This window comes from Dermacentor andersoni, chromosome 6, assembly GCF_023375885.2.
Source record: "Dermacentor andersoni chromosome 6, qqDerAnde1_hic_scaffold, whole genome shotgun sequence".
NCBI classification, from domain to species: Eukaryota; Metazoa; Arthropoda; class Arachnida; order Ixodida; family Ixodidae; genus Dermacentor; species Dermacentor andersoni.
This window is the reverse complement of record NC_092819.1, coordinates 171,007,602-171,029,555: the sequence shown is the minus strand read 5'-3', so window position 1 is coordinate 171,029,555 and position 21,954 is coordinate 171,007,602. Positions and strand designations below refer to the sequence as shown.

Here is a 21,954-nt window from a genome sequence, read left to right as displayed (position 1 = left end):
TAAGAGCCTTTTGAAACACTTCTGGGATGGAGGCTACATCGAAGGGCAGCCTCAAAAAGCGGTAACGACCAAAGGGAGTCGCGAATGTGCAAACTGTTGATGTTTCATCATGCAGCGGTATCTGGTGAAACCCCGAGCTGGCGTCAAGCCACGTAGAAAAAACGCGCTCCAGCTAGTTCCGATTCCATAGCTTCTCAACGTGGCATCTCATAGTGCTCATGCTTGAGGCTGTCATTAATTTTCCTCGGGTCCATGCATAACCATAGTTCGCAGTCCTTTTTTCTGACAATAACTAGAGGACTCACCCAGTCTGTCGGCTGGTCTTGCTTGGCTATAATGCCGGCTTTGACCATGCGGGCAAGTTCTTTGTGCAGAGGCTCCTTCAAGGAAAGGGGCACACTGTGGGCTGTCTGAACAACTGGCACCGCACCTTCTCGAAGAACTATGTGGTATGGTCGCTTGATACATCCAGTCCCAGAAAAAAAGGTGTCGAAACTGTTGGACAACTGTCTCGCTGCTGCTTATTCCCACGTCGTTTACGGTGCGCGAGAACAGTCCAAGCAGTTCGCTGGCTCGCAGTTCAAGTATGGCATGTTGGTTTTTCTTCACGACGAAGAAATTAATCTTTGCTGTCTTGCTTCTGATGGCGACCGTGGTAGTCATAACTCCAATATGCTTGATGATTCCTCCATTGTAACATCGTAGGATACGGTTGCTTCTAGCCAAGGATACCCTCGGCTGCAGCTTTTTGTAGGCAGAAAATGGCACAAGGTTGGCTGGCGATACTGTGTCAACTTTGAAGTCTCGTGCCGTGTCCGCAACTTGCGCTCTGACCACCCAGTCACGGTCACAAAATCTTCCAACGCTGTTGACAGATACATCGAGGATGTCAAATTCTGCTTTGCTATCTTCGGTGCTCCTCACTTCCCGAACTTGTCTATTCACCTTGCAACGGACAACAAAATGATTCTGCCCTTGGAATTTTCTGCACACTTTGCCAAATGCAGGGCAGCTTCGCGGACCGTGCATACGTCCACACCTGCGGCACTTGAACATTGCAGGCTGTTCATCGCACTGCTGCTGCTTCGTATGGAGCCATAGTTTGACAGCGTCAATCTAGCTCTGTTCTCGAGACCAGATTTCGCTTTGCACGGCAGTAATTTCCGCAGCCTTGCAGACTTCTTCCGCTTTAGCCAAGGTCAGTTTCTTATCCTGCAGCAGCTTTTGCCTTACTTTGTCATAATTTGTACCAAAGACTATTTGGTCGCGTATGAACGACTCTGCCATGGTGCCAAAGTTGCAGGAACGAGACATCTTCATGAGCTCTCCGACAAACTGTCCGACTGGCTCATGTTGAGCTTGGACGCGTTGCCTGAACAGGTAGCACTCGTGCACTTCATTCAGCTATTCTGCACAGTAGGTTTCGAACTTGGCGATGACAGTTGCGTAACTTGCCCGGCTCTCATCATCCCCGAAGGTAAAGTTGTAAATTTCCTGTGTGTCGTCGCCTGCCACAGTTAGCAGTAAAGTAATCTTTGGGGCATCCGGTCGAGGCTTCTTCTCGGGCTCGGAGGCAACCAAAAAAAAAGTTAGAACTTTTGTTTGAAAAGCTTCCATTGCTTACTGATTTCGCCGGTGCAGTGTTGCGGTTCCGGTGGCTTCACAAGTTCTATGCTTCTTTACTGTGCCAGAGCACTATGGTCGTGACTTCTTACACCATGCATCGTTAGTAGTGTCGACAGAGTAACAGCCTGGGCTAATTCTCAGCAAACAATGACACCCAAGCGTTTATTCGTGCTCGTTTTATACCCAGTACAGGAAAGGGCACAAAAGTGGCGAGCATGCGCCGAACATGCTACACACAGGCACGTATCACTTCAGCTTATCTACCTGATACACTAAGACGGAAAAATGCTTAAAAATCTGCGACATCACACTGACGTACCAGCACAGAAAAAAAAGGAAAAAAAAAAAATAAGGACTGAACTTGGACCTTCAATTTCTCTTCTAATAATCAAATATATATAGCTTTCAAAGAATACCTCATCTGTCTAAACTGATTTAGTGTTTCTTTCTAGTGTCCCTTTAATGCCCCAAGGGCCCTTTTTAACGCGACAGTGCTAAGGGCCCCGTGTTGCGGAAAATCCGGTGTCGGCGTAGACGTTGGCGCCAGTGTCTGCAGCCGAGAAAGTAATCTCGAGCCCTGCATATTCTATATGATCGTATAACATCACTAAAGTTGCTCATACCTTGTCTTACATTCTTTACAAACTTATTCCTTGGAATTTTGTGAATGGCAGCTCACAAACAAATGTCATGAAACAAAACACCGACAGCGCCTGCCTTTTATGTTAAAGGGACACTAAAGGTTAATATTAAGTCAACGCGGACTGTTGAAATACCATCCCAGAAACTTCGAAACGCTTGTTTCATGCAAAGGAGAGACTTATTTAAAGAGAAAATGCGTTCTGAAGCGTCCGCGTACCTCTAGCACAGTTCAAACCGCCCGCCCTCCAATCAAGGAGTGGTGACGTCATGGTCTCATACTGACGTTGCCCCGTTGGCGAGTAAAAGAGCACCCGCAGACGGCGCTACGGCTTTTCTGTGCAAAACGCAAAAGCGCGGCCAGAAACAGAGCCAAGACAGAGCCGACAGCAGCGCGAAAGCGGAACTATGGTGGCTAGCGGAAGGGAAAGTGCGCGATAAGCTGGTTCTTTATTTTATGACGCCAACTTTGACGCTCGTTGCAATGGACGACCCTGACAACGACACATTGGCTCGCGATGCTGGGCTTGGCTTCAGTGATTTAAGCACTGATGAACATGACCTGCTGCTGAGGGCTCGCGCTGCCGGCATCGTTGCGTACTACTACGACGGCAACTTAGTTATTTATTTACAGTACCCTCAGGGCCCAGAAGGGCGTTACAGAGGGGGTGGGTACAATAATAATAATAAAAAATACATGCTCAAACAATTATTTGTATTAAGGTGATAAATTCAAAACATAATCAGCTATTGCAGTCTTGAAAGATGATGCCTCCACGATGCAGGCGATGGAGGGGGGAAGGCGGTTCCACTCGGCACTGGTTTTCGGCAGAAATGAGTCGGAGAAAACATTTGTGCGACAGAAAGGAATGAACACTTTAAACCGATGATCAAGACGCGACGACATGTATGAAGGCTCTGAAATTAAGTCTTGTTTAAGCGAGCTGTTTTGGTAAACGATGTTTTGAAAAAGGCAGATATGGAAAATTTTTCTTCGTATGTGTAAGTTAATAAGGCCGAGGTTTGATTTCATTAAAGAAACGCTAGATGTGGGGGAATAATTAGAAAGGATGAAACGTGCTGGCCTGTTCTGAACTGAGTCAATGGTATCTGCTAGTGTTTTTTGACCAGGGTCCCAGACAGATGACGCGTACTCTAGCTTTGGTCTAATTAGTGTTTTGTAGAGCAGTAACTTCAAATGGGGTGGGGCTTTTGAGAAATTCCTGCGAATGTAGCCAAGAAATCTGTTTGCATTGTTCGTGATATATTCGATGTGCGCATGCCACGAAAGATTCCTGTTTAGCTGGATTCCAAGATACTTGTAGGAAGTCTTGTGCTCAAGGTTGGTTTCATTGATAATATAGCCGAAAGGAGTTGGTGAGTTCGAGCGACGTGAGACAGACGTAATTTTGCATTTAGTCGGATTTAAGAACATTAGCCATTGTGAGCACCACCTTGAAATGCTATCTAGATCTTTCTGAAACATAAAGTTATCATGCTGATTAGTTATTTCACGGTATAGAACGCAATCGTCGGCAAAAAGTTTAATAGAACTATTAACTACAGCAGGTAAGTCGTTTATATAAAATAGGAATAATAACGGTCCCAAGACGGAGCCTTGCGAAACACCCGACTTCATGGCGCAGTGCGGGGATGCGGAATCGTTAGCTGTTACAAACTGGATACGGTTGTTGAGAAAACATTCTATCGATTTCAGGATATTAGGGTCAATATTAAGAGTACTAAGTTTAAGAAGCAGTAAGTGATGAGACACCTTGTCAAATGCTTTCGCAAAATCTAGAAAGATACAGTCAATGACTTGGCCTTTGTCTAAAGAGAAAGAAATGTTATGTATAAACGATATTAGTTGTGTTTCGCAGGAGTAGTTTTTACGAAGCCCATGCTGAGATGAAGTGAAGAAAGAGTTGGATTCAAGAAATGAGACAAGATTGGAAAATATTACGTGTTCAAGAATTTTGCAAGGCACGCTGGTAAGTGAAATGGGTCTGTAATTGAGAAGAGAATGCGGAAGGGACCACCTTCCCCACCTTCCAGTCTGCGGGCAAAGTTGTGCACTCAATAGATTGGGTGAAAAGGTACATAAAAAATATAGAGTAGACAGCAGTATTCCTCAAAAATTTAGAATTAATTTCATCAGCACCACAGGAAGACGATAGTTTTAAATCTTCAATTAACTTGAAAATCCCCGCAAGATTGACAGCAAGTGGATCCATGGGAAAAAAATATTTGCGCATGTGCGGCACTGTATCAACACAGCAAATAGAAAAAGATTTCGCGAAAGTGTCATTTAGGACATTGCAACATTCTGCATTGCTCATGGTGTTACCATACGTATCTGTAAGAGATATGATATTTTTCTTTTTTATTTGAACAGTGCTCCAAAATTTTGATGGATTTGTAGAAAGGAGTGAAGGTAGATAGGTATTAAAGAAAACATCCTTTGCTTCTTTTAATGCGGTACATAAGCATGCAGCGCACTAGAATAATCATTCCAACGAGTAGATGTTCAACTGCATTTTGCACAAAAGACGTTTTTTCTTGTTTGACAGTCTTGTTAGTTCCGTGGAAAACCAAGGAGAGCGTTTCTTTCCGGAAAGTTCGCGCAGTGCTACATATTTAGCGACAAGGGACGTGGCTTTGTTTTTAAACAAGTTCCAATTTTCTTCCACGGTATGGCTGAAAAATTCTGGTATACAGCCATCAATGAATACTGCAAGCTCATTATTAATTGCAGTGTAATCCCCGCTCGCATAATCTCTAATAAATTTTGCATTGTTCTTCTCACATCTAACGGGGCCTGTTACAAGAAAATGCAAACTTTATGTCATGGCCGTACATATTCGCACATTTTTAGCTTTTGCTTCATGAAAACCAAATGCCGCACTCACCGCCCTGTCTTCGACCTGCACTTGTTCTTGCGCTTCGGAGAATGCAAGCAAGACCGATGGAACAGCACTACGGGAAAGCATTGCTTTGGCATGCACTCCACACGACTTCAGGAAGTCGGCGGTGCACTCGTAATCCTCTGGACGAAAGCGCAGCGAGCACACTGCGATTTTTCGGCTCTTTGCCAATGCGCTGTGGCAGAGGTACGGCACTTAACCACTTCGAACGAAGAGGTTCGCTCGTTGGCACACAGTGACACATAACGTTGGATTCGCCGCTGCAACTGCCCTTGGCCAAGTTCCGCGGACCGTTCGCGCATCCCATGGCATCACACGGACGTGGCATTCTCACTGCTTGTTCCAAATGCAAGTTTCATGAGCCAGCAGAACCAGTACAGCACGACGCAATAACGAAACAACTAAAAGTGCAAAGCGCGCGTGGCGCAGAGTTGAGCGCGCAGAGTTGAGCGAAAACCAAACTTTTGGACCACCCATACTGCTGAAGGCTCATGTCAAAATGTTATTTTTCCTTAGAATCAAATAGAAGTAGACAGGTAGCATTTTCTTCCGTCTTAAAACCTAATGAAATGATCTTTCTAATATGAGTAGTTGAGTACTAGTGACATAAATTATGAAGAGGAGTACCTTTGTCATCGGGCTAGTACCGGAATGTCGCTGGGGGGTCTCAAATCGTGTCATGCATTTACCTTAACTTCTCGGTTACTAAAGCTCTGTTCGCAATTATATTGATGCCTTAGACGTTCTAGAGCATTGCTTTATCACTTTAACTTGACTTCATAGTAAACTTTAATGTCCTTTAAATCTTCTCAGATTGAAATATCAGGAATGCAAAACAACAGAATAGTAAGAGTTTGTCTTCAGAGGACCTGGGCTGGCGTGGCCCTGACACCAGTGGTCAAGAGTGACAAACCTACTGAACAGTCGTAGAAATTTCTTATAAATGGCAAATATACTTACGTTTCCTTGGCCTTTCCGCATAGAGTATCTGCTACGGTAAACTCTGGAGAACTAGCACAGACGTGCCGGCACAAATGTCTTCCTTGCTGCTCCAAGCTGACACAATGTGGCACAGGAATTTCTCGGGACAAAGCAACTGTTTGACAGCACTGACCTTCCTCACTGGGAGTGCCCTCGCTGCGACCGTAGCCCCGGTACTCGAGCAGCAGAATGTTGCATCCACAGCGGTGGAAGAGGCCGCCTACATTCGGCAGCCTGCAGCAATGTCACGCCACCAATTGGCTTCTCAGAACACAACCAGCAGTACAGAGGTCAAAAGAATTGGGCAAAACTGGTGCTGTACCTGCAGTTAAATGCTTTATTCCATTAAAGAGCCGGCATGTGCAGATATATTCTATATTTTCACATATCTGGTCAAACACTACACTATTCAGCATTTGCTTTGTTTCAAATTTCTGTATGGGCGGTGTCCAAATCCATGCTCCGAGTAACAAAGGCTAATTTCGAAGGCTATGGCTTTGCTGACTGCACGCAACAAGACGCCATTGAGAGCATGTTTTAAATATTACCCATTCAAAACTTTTAAACTATTCAATATAAACAAATTCAAAAACATGAGTGATCAACAGTTGCAGTTTTGGTGAGCAAGTCACATTGCTTTTGACACGGCTGAAAGAAAAGACAAGGCAACGATGAGTCTGCGGGTTGACCCTGGCGAGGCTGGGCTCGGTCGCTAGGGTCACAAATGTGTGGAAGGTGGCGTGAAGTGGTAGCCGGCGTGGCCACGATTTATTTAGGCCGGCCAGCCACGGTGCAGCGGGATCTCAGAAGCAGCTGACAGAGCAGCCGCTCAGGTCGAGCGCGCTAGCGTTTTCTATTCTTGTGCTCTCTGCACACGAGCCCACCTTCTTCTTCGTCCACTTTGGAGGCGTTAGTCATACCGCCACAAGTTCCTCTACAATCACGAGGCAATTTTTCGGTGCAGGAGAACAGCACGCAACGACAAGTCGAACTAGAAATGCTGCTAGATTTTTCTGACATGCCCAATAATTAGGAGATCTCCCCAGCTACGAAAGCAGTCTTTTCCTACATGCCTATGTAGAGAGAGTGGCGGGGTGCCGCTCTCTACTGAACCAATATAAAATAGGGGTGAGCTAATGCTCGAATATTCGATCTTTCAAATATTGGTACCGTCGGCGAATGACACGGCTATGCTTGCTGCCTTGACATGTGCATCGTTCTTACGAAGCGCAATCTCTATCGGTACAAGGTTCATCTAGGTTGAGGATACCGATTGAAACATGCGAGCAGACAGACAAACTAGGCATGCATGCTTGCGGTAGTTGCAGGCTGGTTGACTGCAAACCCGAACACCACTTCGACAGCCATCAATCTAACCCACGCACGTGCTTTTGCGACCGACCACCAATGGGCCACCTACAGGAACAAATTAGCGACGAGCTTTCCGTGACAGTTTGCAGTTCATTATCATTATGTCCAGTGGCGAACTTTCATCACGGCCACACTGCCACACTGCCTAGCCTGTTAGGCCTAATTGGAGCTGCGCTGTTGGGTGTCGGCAACTGAGGTTGCGGCTACCAGATCAACGCAGCTCTATTCACGGTGGGTAGTTACATGGCCCTCCGAAAGCTTCGCCAACAAAAGCGAGTGCATGGGATGACCGCTACATGTTCACAGCTGCCATTTTTGCGAAATACCATGTGGTGGCTCCTCGTTCCAAACGCTGTTCGTAGGTGCACAATGGTCTCCGTTCATAGCTTCAAGTGACCTGTCACAAGACTAGCTTAGGATTTACATGACTGGCTCTAAAATATCCTGCAAAAGCGCGGTGACCCTTGGCTACAGATGCATTATACAGACTGCAGACAAAAAAGGGGGGGCATGTTGTGCCAACTTGCTGTGGGTCTGCCAATTTCAGAACTTTTTACCGGTGGCACCAACCACGGTTGACACGTGTGGTGTCAATGACCGCGCGGAGCAGCGCCAAGTGACGTGATGCACATTCCCTGCTTTTGTCTGTCATGCAGATTGGTCTTGTAACGACTAACAAATGACCCACAGAAACCACCTGCCATAAAGATGGTAAAACCCTCCTGTTTTGAGGAAAGAACTGGAAAGCAGCACTTTATAAACAATAGAAAATTGCCTTGAAACACAGCATGGTCAACTATTAAACTGAAAATCCCATTAGTATTTCGGACAACTTCGCTATTTTTTCAGCTTTAGAAGCAAAAAAGCACTTGGTCCTATTTGACAGACATTCCATTAATAAAATATATTTTCCAGACCTTCGCATGCGAACTGAGTTGTTATCAGTGCTGGCATACTAATTTGGTGAGCCCTTTATTAAGAGTAGAACAAACTATGCATCTTCATTCATAGATACCCAAGTTAATGATAGCTAGCAGGATTCTTGTTAAGTAATGGGATTAGCCTCCTCAGCATGCACAAAATCTGGAAGCAATTTAAATGTTTTCGTTAAATTTTCTGATATTCGATATTCAATTCGATATTTGGCTTTTTCCTTAATTTGATGTGGTATTCAATTCGAAATCTACTATTCGGTACTTCTACAACCCTAATATAATATGACAACTGAAGTTTTGGACGTCACCCACTTGCGCAAGGCTGAAGATGTTTGGGAGCATTCAGGTTGGCGCTCGCACTTAATGATGTTGTTGGCAAGGTTCCACTTTCAAACAGTCACTGGGAAAAGACCTTTGCCAACTTCACACGAAACTGTAACTTTGGTTGCCGCAACCCATAAAGCAGTGCTGGTTAGGCATAACAACTTTGAATATTCAAAACTTTCAAATAACGAATCAAGAAGTATCCTATTTGAGTCTGTCTTAAAATTGAATAGATACTATTCGTAAGTGCCAATATTTTTTTCATACTTTTTGAATATTTTCAAACGAGACTGCACCTAAATAAATATAAAGTGGGAGAAGAAGTATACAATGCCGGCATAGTACAGTAAAACCTCATTAAACTGCACCCGCTTAAACAGTAGTTTCCTTTTAAAAGTAGTAAAGTCAAATACCCGACTCAACAGCCATTGAACATAACGCGTTTTGTATCTGCATAAACTGTACCAACTTACTGCGTACGTACTGGTTAACACGCAGTGTATGCACTTTTCGTAGTGCAATCACAGCGGTAGCTTGGTGAGGCAGAAGAAGGAGCCTCAGAGATCTGAACGGCCTCCAAGTGCAAACGCAGAAGGTACTTGGAAGAGTGAAGCAACATTACTATCACCCTCATTTCACCGTTGACCAAGAGTGTTGTGGCTGGCTAGTGGTGGCCTGGTGGCCTGTGTTGTTGCGTCATGGAAGCTGGGACTCGCGTCATGGCGAAGCTCAGACAAAAACTGGGTGCTCAGCATAAAAGACAAATTGGACATCATTTGTGCAGTCGAATGTGTCCCGAAGTCGGCGCTGGCACACGAGAGGGATCTACCGCTGACTATGGCTTGGGGCATTTGGAATGCGAAGGAGAAGACGATCGGCAGTGCTGCTGGGACCACGAAAAGATGTTGGCTATGAGGTTAAACTTTTCAAGGTTCAACTTTTTGCCATCATTTTCAACTTTTTGCCATCGTTGCCTCTGTTATGGCTAAAGTGTTGCCTAATGACAGTGATGAGGACAACACGGAAAGTGACAGCATGGGCGATTCAGGCCCGTCAGTGGCAGAAGCTGTGTGTTACGTCAGCCTAATGTGGGTGCTGTTTGCCGAGAAGAGGGGCTAGCGGAAAAGCCGGTTTGCAGCTTAAGGGAGCTTGAGGCTGCTGTCGTCGCTGCTAGGCTGTGGTGGCATCAAACGGAAATAAGAGGCTTTTGTCACGCAAAATGAATAAATACTGCATGTTTTCTACGCTTTCATTGCACTCTCTCAAGAGTTCCAGTTTTGACAGGTAAGTCGGCGATCTCACGCTATTTTGGTTAAGTACTACTGCTGTTTAGTACATACTTTTTCAGAGCTCCGGTCAACTATGATTTAACAAAGTTTCACTGTATAGACATAAAACACAAGAGCTTGCATAGTGGAGCAGGCTGCGTCACTCAGGCGGCCATATCTTACAGGCACTACAGCAATCATGCGCATGCTCTGAAGAGCTCTGTGCATTTGAAGAAACTGCTCATTTGCTTCTAATGCTCCATTTGTGCTTTTAACCCTTTCGCTGTCACGGACATACCGGTACGTCATCGCGCTTCCCCCCCACGGTGTCACTGACGTACCGGTACGTTCTCTATCGTGCGTTCAAAATTTCGCGCCTGAGCGCAAAGCAGGCGCTCCGGGATTGGCCACGCCATCTGTTGACTCTTTCTACAAGTTCGTATATTCGCTCCAACCAGTGTTAGTCCATGTATTGAAGAGTACGGTGCGACTGCCACTCCCCACTTTCTCTTTGCTGAGTGGCGCGGTGGCTCCGCGTTCGCTGGATCATGCGTCGCGCGCGTGTGGTTATGGGTTCAAGGGTTGTTCTGTAATCTCCGCTGGTTTGAAGGTTTTTATTTTTCTTCTGTTGGTGTGCCTGCTACGGCGCGTCAAGTTCAGGCGCACGTGCCGTTGCCTCTCCAAAAAGGGTGACTCGATTGCTGCTTTCGCTCTCTCGCCGCACCCTCGCTTCCGACTTGCAGCAGTAAACGTAAAGCCCTTCGAACTTTGTTTAGCCTTTTTCCATCTCCCTCTGTCTTCTCGATCACGCAACGTCCCATTTCTCTCCGTTGCGCGGGCGACTGAAAGCGCATCCTCCCTGCGCGCGGTTACTTTCGGATGGCTCGGCGCGCGGGACCTTCGTCTGCTCATGGGAGCGGTGGCTGAATTCCGATTCAGAATACGAGCCGAGCTCGGATTCGGACTCGGACAAAGTCGCATGAGAGGAAGAGGGTGCTGCATCGTCAGATTCAGATGTTGAACGGATTTTATAGTCAGGCTGATGATGATGATGATGATGTTTACTAACAACAGCTGCAGAACACTGAAATGTGCATATTGCATTGACTATGTTATTTGTATACCGATCATAATCAAAAATAAATTGCTATGTTCATTCCCTGTTATGCTCGTTCCCTGAAACCAAGCCGACACTGGGGGTGCGTCACGGCCAGAAACGTCCGACAGCGAAAGGGTTAATAAACAATGCTTCATAACACACGATGTAATGAAAGAAACTTGCTAACTTTAAGAATACTGGAATGTGAGCATCGTTTTATATTAATTGTGATAATGGCTATTCACTATTTGAAATGTATTCAATGTTCTATTCGATTTGCCTCTGGGACCATTTGATTTGTATTCGATTCAGTCTCATAAATCCCTATTCGCACACCAATAATAACAACCAACACCATGCAGCTGTGACAACAAATTTGTAGCCGACTGGCACTGTGGCAGGTGGCAAACCGTTGCGAGAATTCGTCACTACACTGACGTTTGTACGAGTGGCTTATCGACGATGGAGCCAAAGACCATGTGCACAGACTAGACCAGGGTTCTCCAAACTACGGCCTTCGGCGCCCTCTCGACCAGCCCACTGGCAGCGGCAGCCGAACCGATGATGGCGGGACTGCAGGCGGACTATGTTCCGCCGCAAAGCCACCCCTGTGCCTGCATGCACGGTTCTCGCACTTCTTTCTTGGAGCCGGCTACGCTGCAGTTATGGATCACGCCACGACAGCACCTCATCTGAGGTAGCGCTGATGAATCAGGAGCCTCACGCGACCATCACTTGTGGAGCATGCGACTCTGATTAGCCAGAAGATGTGACAAAGCTTTGTTGACTTCGCCCAGGCATGGCATGCTCAGAAAGCTTTCGCCAGCTTATCACCCGTGTCTTTAGTATAAGCTCCTTTCTTCAGTCCATAGAGTGCATGGCACAAAAACAGGCAAATACATCCTTAAGGAATTAAAAAAGATGGTTCGCATACAGTTTATAAAAGGGCAAACTACACTCTGTTACAATTGATGGGGGGAAATGATGCCCGGATTTAAAAAATCACTCTTGGCATGTGCTGTGTTCTGAAACCTGTTGTTTCAGCTTCTAATGTTATGAGGTCGCATGGGCTCAATCATTACCAGTTTCGTAAATTTCTAAAGGCAACGGAATCCAAGCTCACAAATTCGGTGGCCGAGCTGCAGAAAAGTTTTCTTTAAGCTTAAGGAAGAAAAGGAATTTCTTACACAGAAGGATCATCCCGAGTCACTACTGTCCAGTTGCGGGTGTCTCTGGAAATTGGTCTTTCACGTCAACCTAATGGACCACTGAATAAGCTCACTGACAAGCTGCAAGGAGACGCACACCACAATCGTGACCTGTACAAGGACTAAGAAGGCTTCAGGCCAAAACTGCGGTTGTTCAAGTTTGTCGCAAGTGCAAAATCAAAAGTGTGTGATCTGCTGCTTCTATTCAAGGATTAGTGCCAACACAACCTTTTCCCTTCATATGCACAAAGTATCCTGGACTACAACGCTCCGCCTACTGAATGTCACCGTTCATTTTGGATGTTCACGTAGATGCCACCACTACCAATTTTGTCGGCTATGATACGCCAAACTCAAAGGTTACCCCTCAATTTAAGATTACGTCCACGGAGTCCCATCCATTTGCTGTGCTACAGTGTACGAGACAGCTAAGTGTGGCTCGGTATTGTTGCACCGAGTGGCAAGTAGCACATTTCTTTCCACAGTTATCTCTACAGCAACCACTCAATTTCTGAGAGTCGAAAGAAACAATCTTTATTTTGCTCGTGTGAGTACGCCAGCAGTACCCACATTGGCTAAGCGATGGATGCCACACTGTGGACTTGCATTGAGAGGATTCCTAACATATTGAGCTTCAGCCACGGTGGCAACACACCTCGAAGGTGTGCGATTTGAGAAGCAGACGACCTGTTCCAGTTGGATGTTGGTGCTCGGGCTGGCTCGCCACGTGCCTGGAGCCACGTCACCAGGTGCGCACGGTTGTCCTCGGCGAGCCGCAGTAAGTCGCAGCCCTCCACAGCAGCCGTGGTGCACTTCGTAGCAGATGCAGCTACATGCAACTGTGCGCAACGCTTGCTATGTGCACATCAGGGCTGGAGTGCGTGCTCGTGCTAATGTGCTTCAGTCTGGCCATGACAGATGGTGTCTTTGTCCTGCACCAGCTTGGCCGACGGATGGTAGCCACATGCACACTGCACCTTTTGAAGCGCTGTCAAAAGCTCAATATGAAGCGATATCTGCCAGGGCACCTAGCCAGGAGTCTCCCTGAGTTGGCACATACTAGCAAGTTTACATGTGGTGTGACCTTATGTTTCTCGTGATTCACGGCTGGCTTTAGCATTAAAAGTTTTAATGAGTGAAGCCCGACAGCTGTCATACCGATAAGCAGGGTGGACAAAGTTTAGTTTCTATGCAGGTGGCCGCAGCCGAGCATGAGCAGACAGTAGTTGGCTTCAGGGACTCGCCATATCGAAATTCGAAACAAATTCTGGCTTGCTTCAGCCAGCTTATTAAACTACGTTTATAAATAGACACAGTACAAGTAAAAAAAAGTGCACTGATCAAAACACTATTTTTGATTGACGTTAGCTATGAGAGAATAGCAGTTGTCTACGGGAATCTTGCATATGAAGATGTATGCAAGCCACCGGTAGCTTCGAAGTGGGTGAGGAGGCAGCCTCGCTCAAAAAGAGTGTGTTTGAAAAAAAGGTGACTTCGCGCTTTACTTGGGAGCGCCATGTGCCGTGCACGACTTGCAATTTGGCCGAGATGTTCACAACAGCGTATGCTATCCGAAGACTATGCCTTTTCACCAAGCTCAAGGGGCGATTCCAGACCCCTTCGAGTAAGGTATACAGTACGGCAACGATTACGGTTCAAACACAGTATACTGCAACATATAGCAAGTAAGGTTGCATGGCTGCAATAACAGCGAACAGAAAGAAATTTTTAAAAATATGAGGTGTGGTTCGCATAACATTTACAAGTATGATTTTAGTAAACTAAGTTCTTATTCCAACCTACATGGGTCTCCTTTTCTGCCAACTCTTAAAATGCGCACAATGCCCAGGATAAAAAAATTATGTGGATCCCACGCACCGTTCAAATCAATGTAAGCGAAAGTCTCTGTGCTATTTGTGTTGATTGATGATAAATGGCGGTGATGTTTACACCGAATGTTTCAGTTCATCAGCATTGAGTGCAATACGAGTTGTGAGTTGATCTCAAATGTTACTTGTGTACACGCCTTCTGTTGACTACATAGTACACAGAACACACAGCGAGACATGTTTGCTTCAGGCGTTACTGTACGCCATTGTTTATAGCCTACGAGAAGATCAGTACTGTCATTGCCTCACACAGCATATCGCACCTTGACAGAAGTGTTAAACTATAATTAAATTATGGCGCTTTACGTCCCAAATCCACAATCTGATTATGAGGCACATGGCAGTGGGGGAGTCCGGATTAATTTCGACCGCCTGTGATTCTTTAACGTGCACCTAATTAGAAGTGTACGAGCATTTTTGCATTTTTCCCGTCAAAATGTAGCCACTGCAGCCAGGATCAATCCCATGACCTCTAGCAACACCGTAACTAGAAAGCTACTGCGATAGGTACAGAAGTGCTGATATGATGGACAGCCACTCGCTTCTGTAGTGTTGTCTAGATGCCGCAATGCTTTAAAGCAGCTTTTCATCTGCTTGCCCTACTTCAGCTGACCCATTTTACAAGTCTGCGCAGTGTTCATTTTTTAGGAATAGCAGAAACGTACCCTATCATACCTTAAATCGAAATCTATCCAGTTAGTCTGCAACCGCTGCTGTGTCTAGCAGTAGTGTTTCCTTGCCTTCCTACGTCACCTTTTCTCTCTCCCACGCTTACTAAAGATGTGAAAAGTAGCAAGGCGTTGTTCCCTCAGTCTGTCGGTTCTAACCACTCTCTGCCTCCTCTACCATGCCTTCACTCCCCTTTGGACTGTTGCAGGTGAGTACAAAAGCAAGTGCTACAGCTCCAGCAATGTAATTGGAAAAAGGGAGGTGGGATCTCACGGATATTTACAGTACTTTGAATTGAATTCTGGAGTCTTACATGCAAAAAGCAAGATTTGATTATGAGATACACCTAGTAGGGGGCTCCATATTAATTTTGACCATCAGGGGATCTTATCTTTAACATGCTTGGGACCCATGGACGTTTTTGCATTTCACCCCTATTGAAATGCAGCTGCTGTGGCCGCTGGGATTTAATACCGCAACCTCGTACTTAGCAGCGCAATACCATGGCCGCTAAGTCACTGCGGTGGGTAATTACAGCACTCTAGAGGGCATTGGGGCAACGTGATGGAAAGGTCCAAACATGTTTCTAGCATCGCCTGTCCTCTCTGCCGCTCTCCTGCCATGTACGAGGGTTGTCCAACTCAATCCGGGACTTGTTTTCTTTTTTTCCAAGTTTAAATGGAAACCTAGGCTGGAGGTTTTGTATGCAGTAGAAACTGGCACCTCTGTCCCGTTACTGGTAGACGGCGCTCATTTCACGCACTTCTGGCTAGACTGTTTTCAAGATGGCGGACAAGAGTGTGAACATCTACGTGGAACAGCGCGTTGCGATGAAGTTTTTAGTGAACAAGGGCATAAAACCTGCTGAAATATAGAAGCCCGGACTGCTGAGCAAGTTGGTGCATCATGTAGTGTCGTTGAGCAGAAATATGGGCGGGAAGAAACTGAGTGGACAGGACAGACGCTTACTCACAATTGAAATTTAATGAAAGGTTTTCCAGGGAGCGAAGGGCAGCGCATATGCAGTCAAAAGGCTGATACAAAGCTCAAGCACACATCAAAGATTGTGGTTGCACTCCACTATTTAGAAATACATCCATTTTAAACATGTCCAATGATAGACTGGCGAGAGAAATTATTGAGGCTGGCCAGATATACGCACAATCTGCCACGTGTGTCAGTGTCCCGTCAGTTGCCTTTACGGATAAAGAAATTAGATATCTCCTTGGGCGTTAGAATTTTTGCATATGATTAAGCTTGAGCTTTGCATCAGCCTTCCGACTGCACATGTGCTGCCCTCCGCTCCCTGGAAAACCTTTCATTAAACTTCAGTTGTAAGTGAGCGTCTGTCCTATCCACTCCGTTTCTTCCCGCCCGTATTTCCGCTCAACGACACTGCTGAAATTTACAGAGAAATTCAGGCTCAGTATGGTGATGAGACACTCAGTCGCAGGAAGACATTTGAATGGTGTAAGGGTTTCAAAGATGGCCGTATCTCTATTGCTGATGACCCCGGCCATGGTGGATCACAGTAATTATTCCGGAGAACATTCAGCGCTTGGAGCAGCTGATCGTGGACAACTGTCGCACAACCTGTCGTGAAATTGTAAGAGTGTGTAATCTGTTGTGAGGAACAGTGAACACACTAATTCAGGATCATCTGTTGTTCCGAAAAGGGAGTGCACACTGGGTCCCAAAGGTTGCAATGTGAGCTTGTTGGTAATGCATCTTGAAGGGGTGCACGGTAGCGCGACAAAAGAAGACACACAGGGACACACAGGGACACACAGGATGTGGTTGTCCCTGTGTGTCTTCTTTTGTCCCATCTTTTAATCGCGCTACCACACACCCCTTCTAGATGGGTCCCAAAGCAGCTGTCTGCTTTTGACAGACACAGAAGACTTGAATTCTGTAGAGAACCGAAGGAACGCTATGAAAGGGAAGGCCAAGATTTTCTGAATCATATCATGACATGTGCCGAAACATGGATTCACCATTTCACCCCAGAATCCAAAAGACCATCAATGGAGTGGAAGCATACGGAATCACCACCTCCCAAAAAATTTCGAACAGTTGCGTCTGCAGGTAAAGTGATGGCAAGTGTATTTTGGCATAAACAGGGAATTATTTACATTGATTTTTTACCCCATAATGTCACTATCAACAGGGAGTATTATTGCCATGTTCTGCGTGATTTGCACAAGAGTTTATGGAAGGAACATCTGGGTTTGTTAACAAAGGGTGTGGTCTTTTTGCAAGACAATGCACGACCGTATACTGCTCAATGCACATTCCAAACAATCCAGGAACTTGACTGGGAGATATTACAACACCACCCTCTATAGTCCAGACTTAGCACCAAGTGATTTCCACCTGTTTGGGCCCCTGAAGGAATTCTTTGGAGGAAAACATTTCAACACTTATGATGAAGCAAAGAATGGTGTCCTACAATAGTTCCGTCGTAATAATAAGTCTTTCTATGCCGAAGCATTCCAGGCATTAGTTAAATGCTGAGATAAGTGTATAACTGTAGCTGGAGGTTATGTAGAAAACTAAATCCACTTTTCACACTTTGAAATTTGTTTTTCTATTTGTTTTTAAAAAGGGACCCGGATTGACTTGAACGACCCTCGTACATAAATGTTGATGTGCTATGATAGACAGCAGCAGCAGCAGTGGAAAAGTCAAAGAGAAAAAAAAAAGATTTACGTTAAAATGTGCCATACACAGGATACAGAGCAAGATGAAACAACACGAGCCTCTTATGTGCTGTGTATTGGGTTATTTTATTTGTGAAAATGCAAGGCCAACCGCCCTACACTTCCACACTACTCAAACGTGAACACTATGCACAAAAGCCACCAAGGTACTGTATAACATAAAACTTATTTCATTGTGATTTTATTCCTATCTCCTGACATCAGATTTACCTAACAGCTTACGCAAGCATCGGGCAGTGAGCTGCAGCATTGTTTTAACAAGCCAATCAAATGATCTCCTTTATTATAGGAGGTGTGGAGGAGGATTTATAGTGTGTTGTCCTCTCCAGCGCTTTCTAGTCGGTCGTCCTCTTCAGCACTTTTCCTCGTGAATGCCACTCGTCCTGGGAGTCCGTGCCCTGCTCTAACGGTCGGTCCCAAATGTCGGTGTCTAATAAAGGCCTTTACAAGTGGTGGAGGGTGCTTTTGCCTACGACGTCCATCTTGGACCCAGCAAATGCCTGCTCTGTCCATCATGTGCTCTGGTGTGCTTCACCACAGCAACGCCATTTTCAGCAGTGTGGATGACACTGACACCGAGGACTGGCTGACAACATATGAGAGGGTAAGTGTCCACAACAAGTGGGACGACCCCGTGAAACTGAGCAACGTGCTCTTCTATCTTGCAGGTGTGGACAGTCTCTGGTACGACAACCATGAGTCTGACTTTCCGACTTGGTCCTCATTCAAGACCTCTTTAGTGGCTGCATCTGGTTGCCCGGCTGTGCGCAAGCTGCGTGTGGAATTGCGTTTGTGCGAACCTGCACAGGAACCAGGTGAATCATTTACCAGCTACACTGAGGATGTTCTGGACTTGTGTAAGAGAGTCAATGCGATTATGTTGGAGTCCAACAAAATCAGACATATCACGAAAGCGAAAGAGGTTGATGCTTTCAACATGCTTCTCGCAAAGAATCCTCAGTCTGTGACCGACAGCGTCACTCTATGCCAAAGCTATGAGGAGCTATACAGGCAGCACTCGTTGATACGTCACCCTTCATCGCGCAACGAACACATTACTGGTCTGGCTACCATCTCCGACCAGTCGGTGCTGCTTGCAGAAATGAAAGCGTTTGTCCGGGAGGAAGTTGCACACGCCAGCTCTTAATGACCTTTGCTCAGCTGCAGCGTATACAACAGCCTGCCTCAAATTTTATGCCTCCGCTCCATCATGCGATCGCGCAGGAAATCGCCGGGGTCTTACTGGATAAGCATCATCATTTTCCTGCAGCTGCTCCACTAAGCCACGCTGAAGTCATTGTGTGGGCCCAACTACTCCCTCCAAGTATGCCTTTCCATTACGTTGACGTCATGCGTAGGCCCCAACTGCAACCCCCATTGCAGTTATATCAGCAGCCGCCCCGTACTACATGTCCTGTGACATGGAAGGGACATGCCCCAGTGAAACGGTGGTGTACTTATTACAACCAGCCCATCTGCATTGCATACGGCTGCGCCGGTCACGTTGCACATTTTTGTAATCGTGTGCAGCCGCCTAGCACCGCACCACCCGTGACCAGCCACCCAAACCATCCATAACGACCCCTCGTCAGCTACGTCACCGACTTTGCGGCCGACGCTAACTACCCGACATTCGTCGTCTCCTCGTCGTTGCTCTCTGTCGTTGTTGTGACCTCGCCCCGTCACTCGGGATGAGGAAAACTAATTGTCGTAGTCCAACAGGCAAGGGCTGATACACTGTCAAAATGTGAAAGTCCTCAGTGCAGTCCCTCGAACGTAATTGACGTGTTTGTTGATGGTGTTTGTGCACCTGCACTCGTAGACACAGAAGCCGCCGTAAGTGGCATAGACGCTAAACTTTGCCATATACTTTGGAAAGTCACGACACCCCTTTCTAGGCTGTCCATTTGCACAGCCAAAGCTCAGAATATTCATACAGGCTGGGATTTTCTCTCCCACCACAATGCCGTGATTTATTGCGCCCGCACCGAAATAGAACTCGGTGCTACTGTCAGACTTGATGCTGGCTGACAGTCCTTCAAATTTGAACAAGCTACTTGTCCAAGACAACACCACAGTCTCCCTGAACTCGTCCGTGGTTGTGTCTGTCTATTGCAGCAGCCTCTCCGACACCGCAGCACTACTTTCTCCATCCGACCGCTTTTGCACCAGAAAAGGCATGCTGCTACCTCTTGCGACCATAGAAGTCACTGAGGGATCCAGCGATATCTTTGTTAGCAACCCATCCCCGTGCACTATGATGCTGCTGCGAGGGAAATGTCTTGGCAGCATGGAAGCCATTGAAGCCATGCAAGTTATGGCCATGCAAGTTATGGCCATGCCCAATGACATGAACTGCGCCGCTTACACTATGCTCAGTGCTATTTCTACATTTGCTCTGTCACCCTGTGATGTGTTTGGCTTCTCCATTGCTGATAACCTTACGCTGGCCCAACGTTCTCAGCTTCTGTACCTGTTAGAAGAATTTCGTTCATTTTTTGAGGTCGGGCAACCTTCCCTGAGCCAGACGTACACTGCTATGCATAGTATCGACACTGGCTCCCAGCTGCCACTGCGGCAATGCCCACATCGCGTGTCTCCCGCAGAACATCGTGTCATTAATGAGCAATTCGACGGCATCCTTCAAAGCGAAGTAATTCGACCTTCGAACAGTCCATGGGCATCAAATGTTGTCCTCGTTGCGAGAAAAGAAGGTTCCATACTGTTCTGTGCGGACTTTCTGCACCTCAGAAACATTACTCGCAAGAACGTTTGCCTACTACCACGATTTTACGACGACACTGACATCCTACAAGGAGCAGAATTCTTTTCTTGTCTCGATCTGCACTCGGGGTATTGGCAGGTACCCATGGCAGACGACAATCAACCGAAGACAGCTTTTGTCATGTTCGACGGCTATTAGGAATTTTACGTCATGCCGTTTGGACTTTTGTAATGTGCCCCCAACTTTTGAGCTAATGATGGATACTGTTCTGCACAACAACTTGAAATGGCATACATGCTTGTGCTACCTTGGCGACGTTGTTTTCACTCCGGACTTCCCCATGCACCTTCAACACCTCCGGTGTGTTCCGACGTCCTCGTGAAAAGCTGGCCTACAACTAAATTTAAAGAAGTGCCGATCTGCAGCGCAGCCGACCCTACTCGGTTATGTCGTCCCCAACGATGGAATTCTGCCCAATTCAGCCAAACTTCGGGACGCTTCATCCGAATTTTCGCCACCAACATATCACCCCTGATGAAGCTCCTTGGCAGCAGGGGGCCCCTCAGTTCGTGGTCGTCAAAATGCGATGAAGCGTTTGCAAATCTGTGCTGTTTGCCGACGTCGCCTCCAATTTTGCTTCACTGTGACTCGACGGCCCCTGCGGAGGTGCACACTGATGCCAGCGGTGTTGGCCTCGGCACAGCTTATGCAAGTTGCGCCCTTACAAAAGCCGAGAGTAACTGCACCGTGACGGAAAAAGAATGTTTTGCAATAATTTGGGCTCTTACCAAGTTCTGGCCATATTTGTATGGCCGCCCATTTGACTTTGTCATGGACCACCATGCATTTTGTTGGCTGTCGTCACTGAAGGACCCCTCAGGCCGCCTTTCCCGTTGGGCACTTCACCTGCAGGACAACATTCGCATGCTCTAACGCAGCGGCCGCCAGCACTCCGATGCCGTTGCACTCTCGCTTACTGACGACAATGCCCGGTGCTCCGTATCCCAGCTTGCTGTTTCTTCCATCAACTTTCGCACCATCGCTTCTGAACAGCGCAACGACCACTGGATCGCCTCGCTGATAGACTTGTTCTCTAATCCATCGGCCCAACCAACTACTCGCGCATTACATTGTCAACCTGACCATTGAGTCATTCGTGACGACCTACACCAGCGACGCGTTACACCACCGAGGGCTGCTAGTGGTTGCTAGTAGTACTCCACAGTCTGTGTTCTGAAATACAGTCAAACCTTGATATATTGAACACAGATATATCGAATTACTGCATATATCGAACATTTTCTATATCACCGAGAAAATCTCACGTATTTAAAATTTTTGTTTCGAACGAGGTCCGACGTAAAATGGATATATCAAACTCCGCCACCATAGACCACGCGCACTCTGCTGACAGGTGGTAAGCTTTCCCGCAAAGCTCTCGAAAATAGCGGTGGCGTGATGGGCGTTCCCGACTGCGATCATGCCGATCATGCATTTGAACGTAGCGGCGTACACACGAGGCGGTTTGGCTAGTTCAACAATGTCAACGATGCATTGCATTTGCCGCACTGACTCC

General features: G+C 46.5%; 1 protein-coding gene across 3 annotated transcripts in view; it reads right to left on the bottom strand.

Moving 5' to 3' along the window:
• Positions 1-21,954, bottom strand: part of Bem46 (abhydrolase domain containing 13-like protein Bem46) — a 75,087-nt gene that overhangs the window by 41,150 nt on the left and 11,983 nt on the right. For all 3 annotated transcript variants that reach the window (XM_072288886.1, XM_055066817.2, XM_050172047.3), the window contains exon 3: positions 6,304-6,404. In XM_072288886.1, the coding sequence (XP_072144987.1) occupies positions 6,304-6,404 (101 nt within the window). The remainder of the gene's footprint in view (positions 1-6,303; positions 6,405-21,954) is intronic.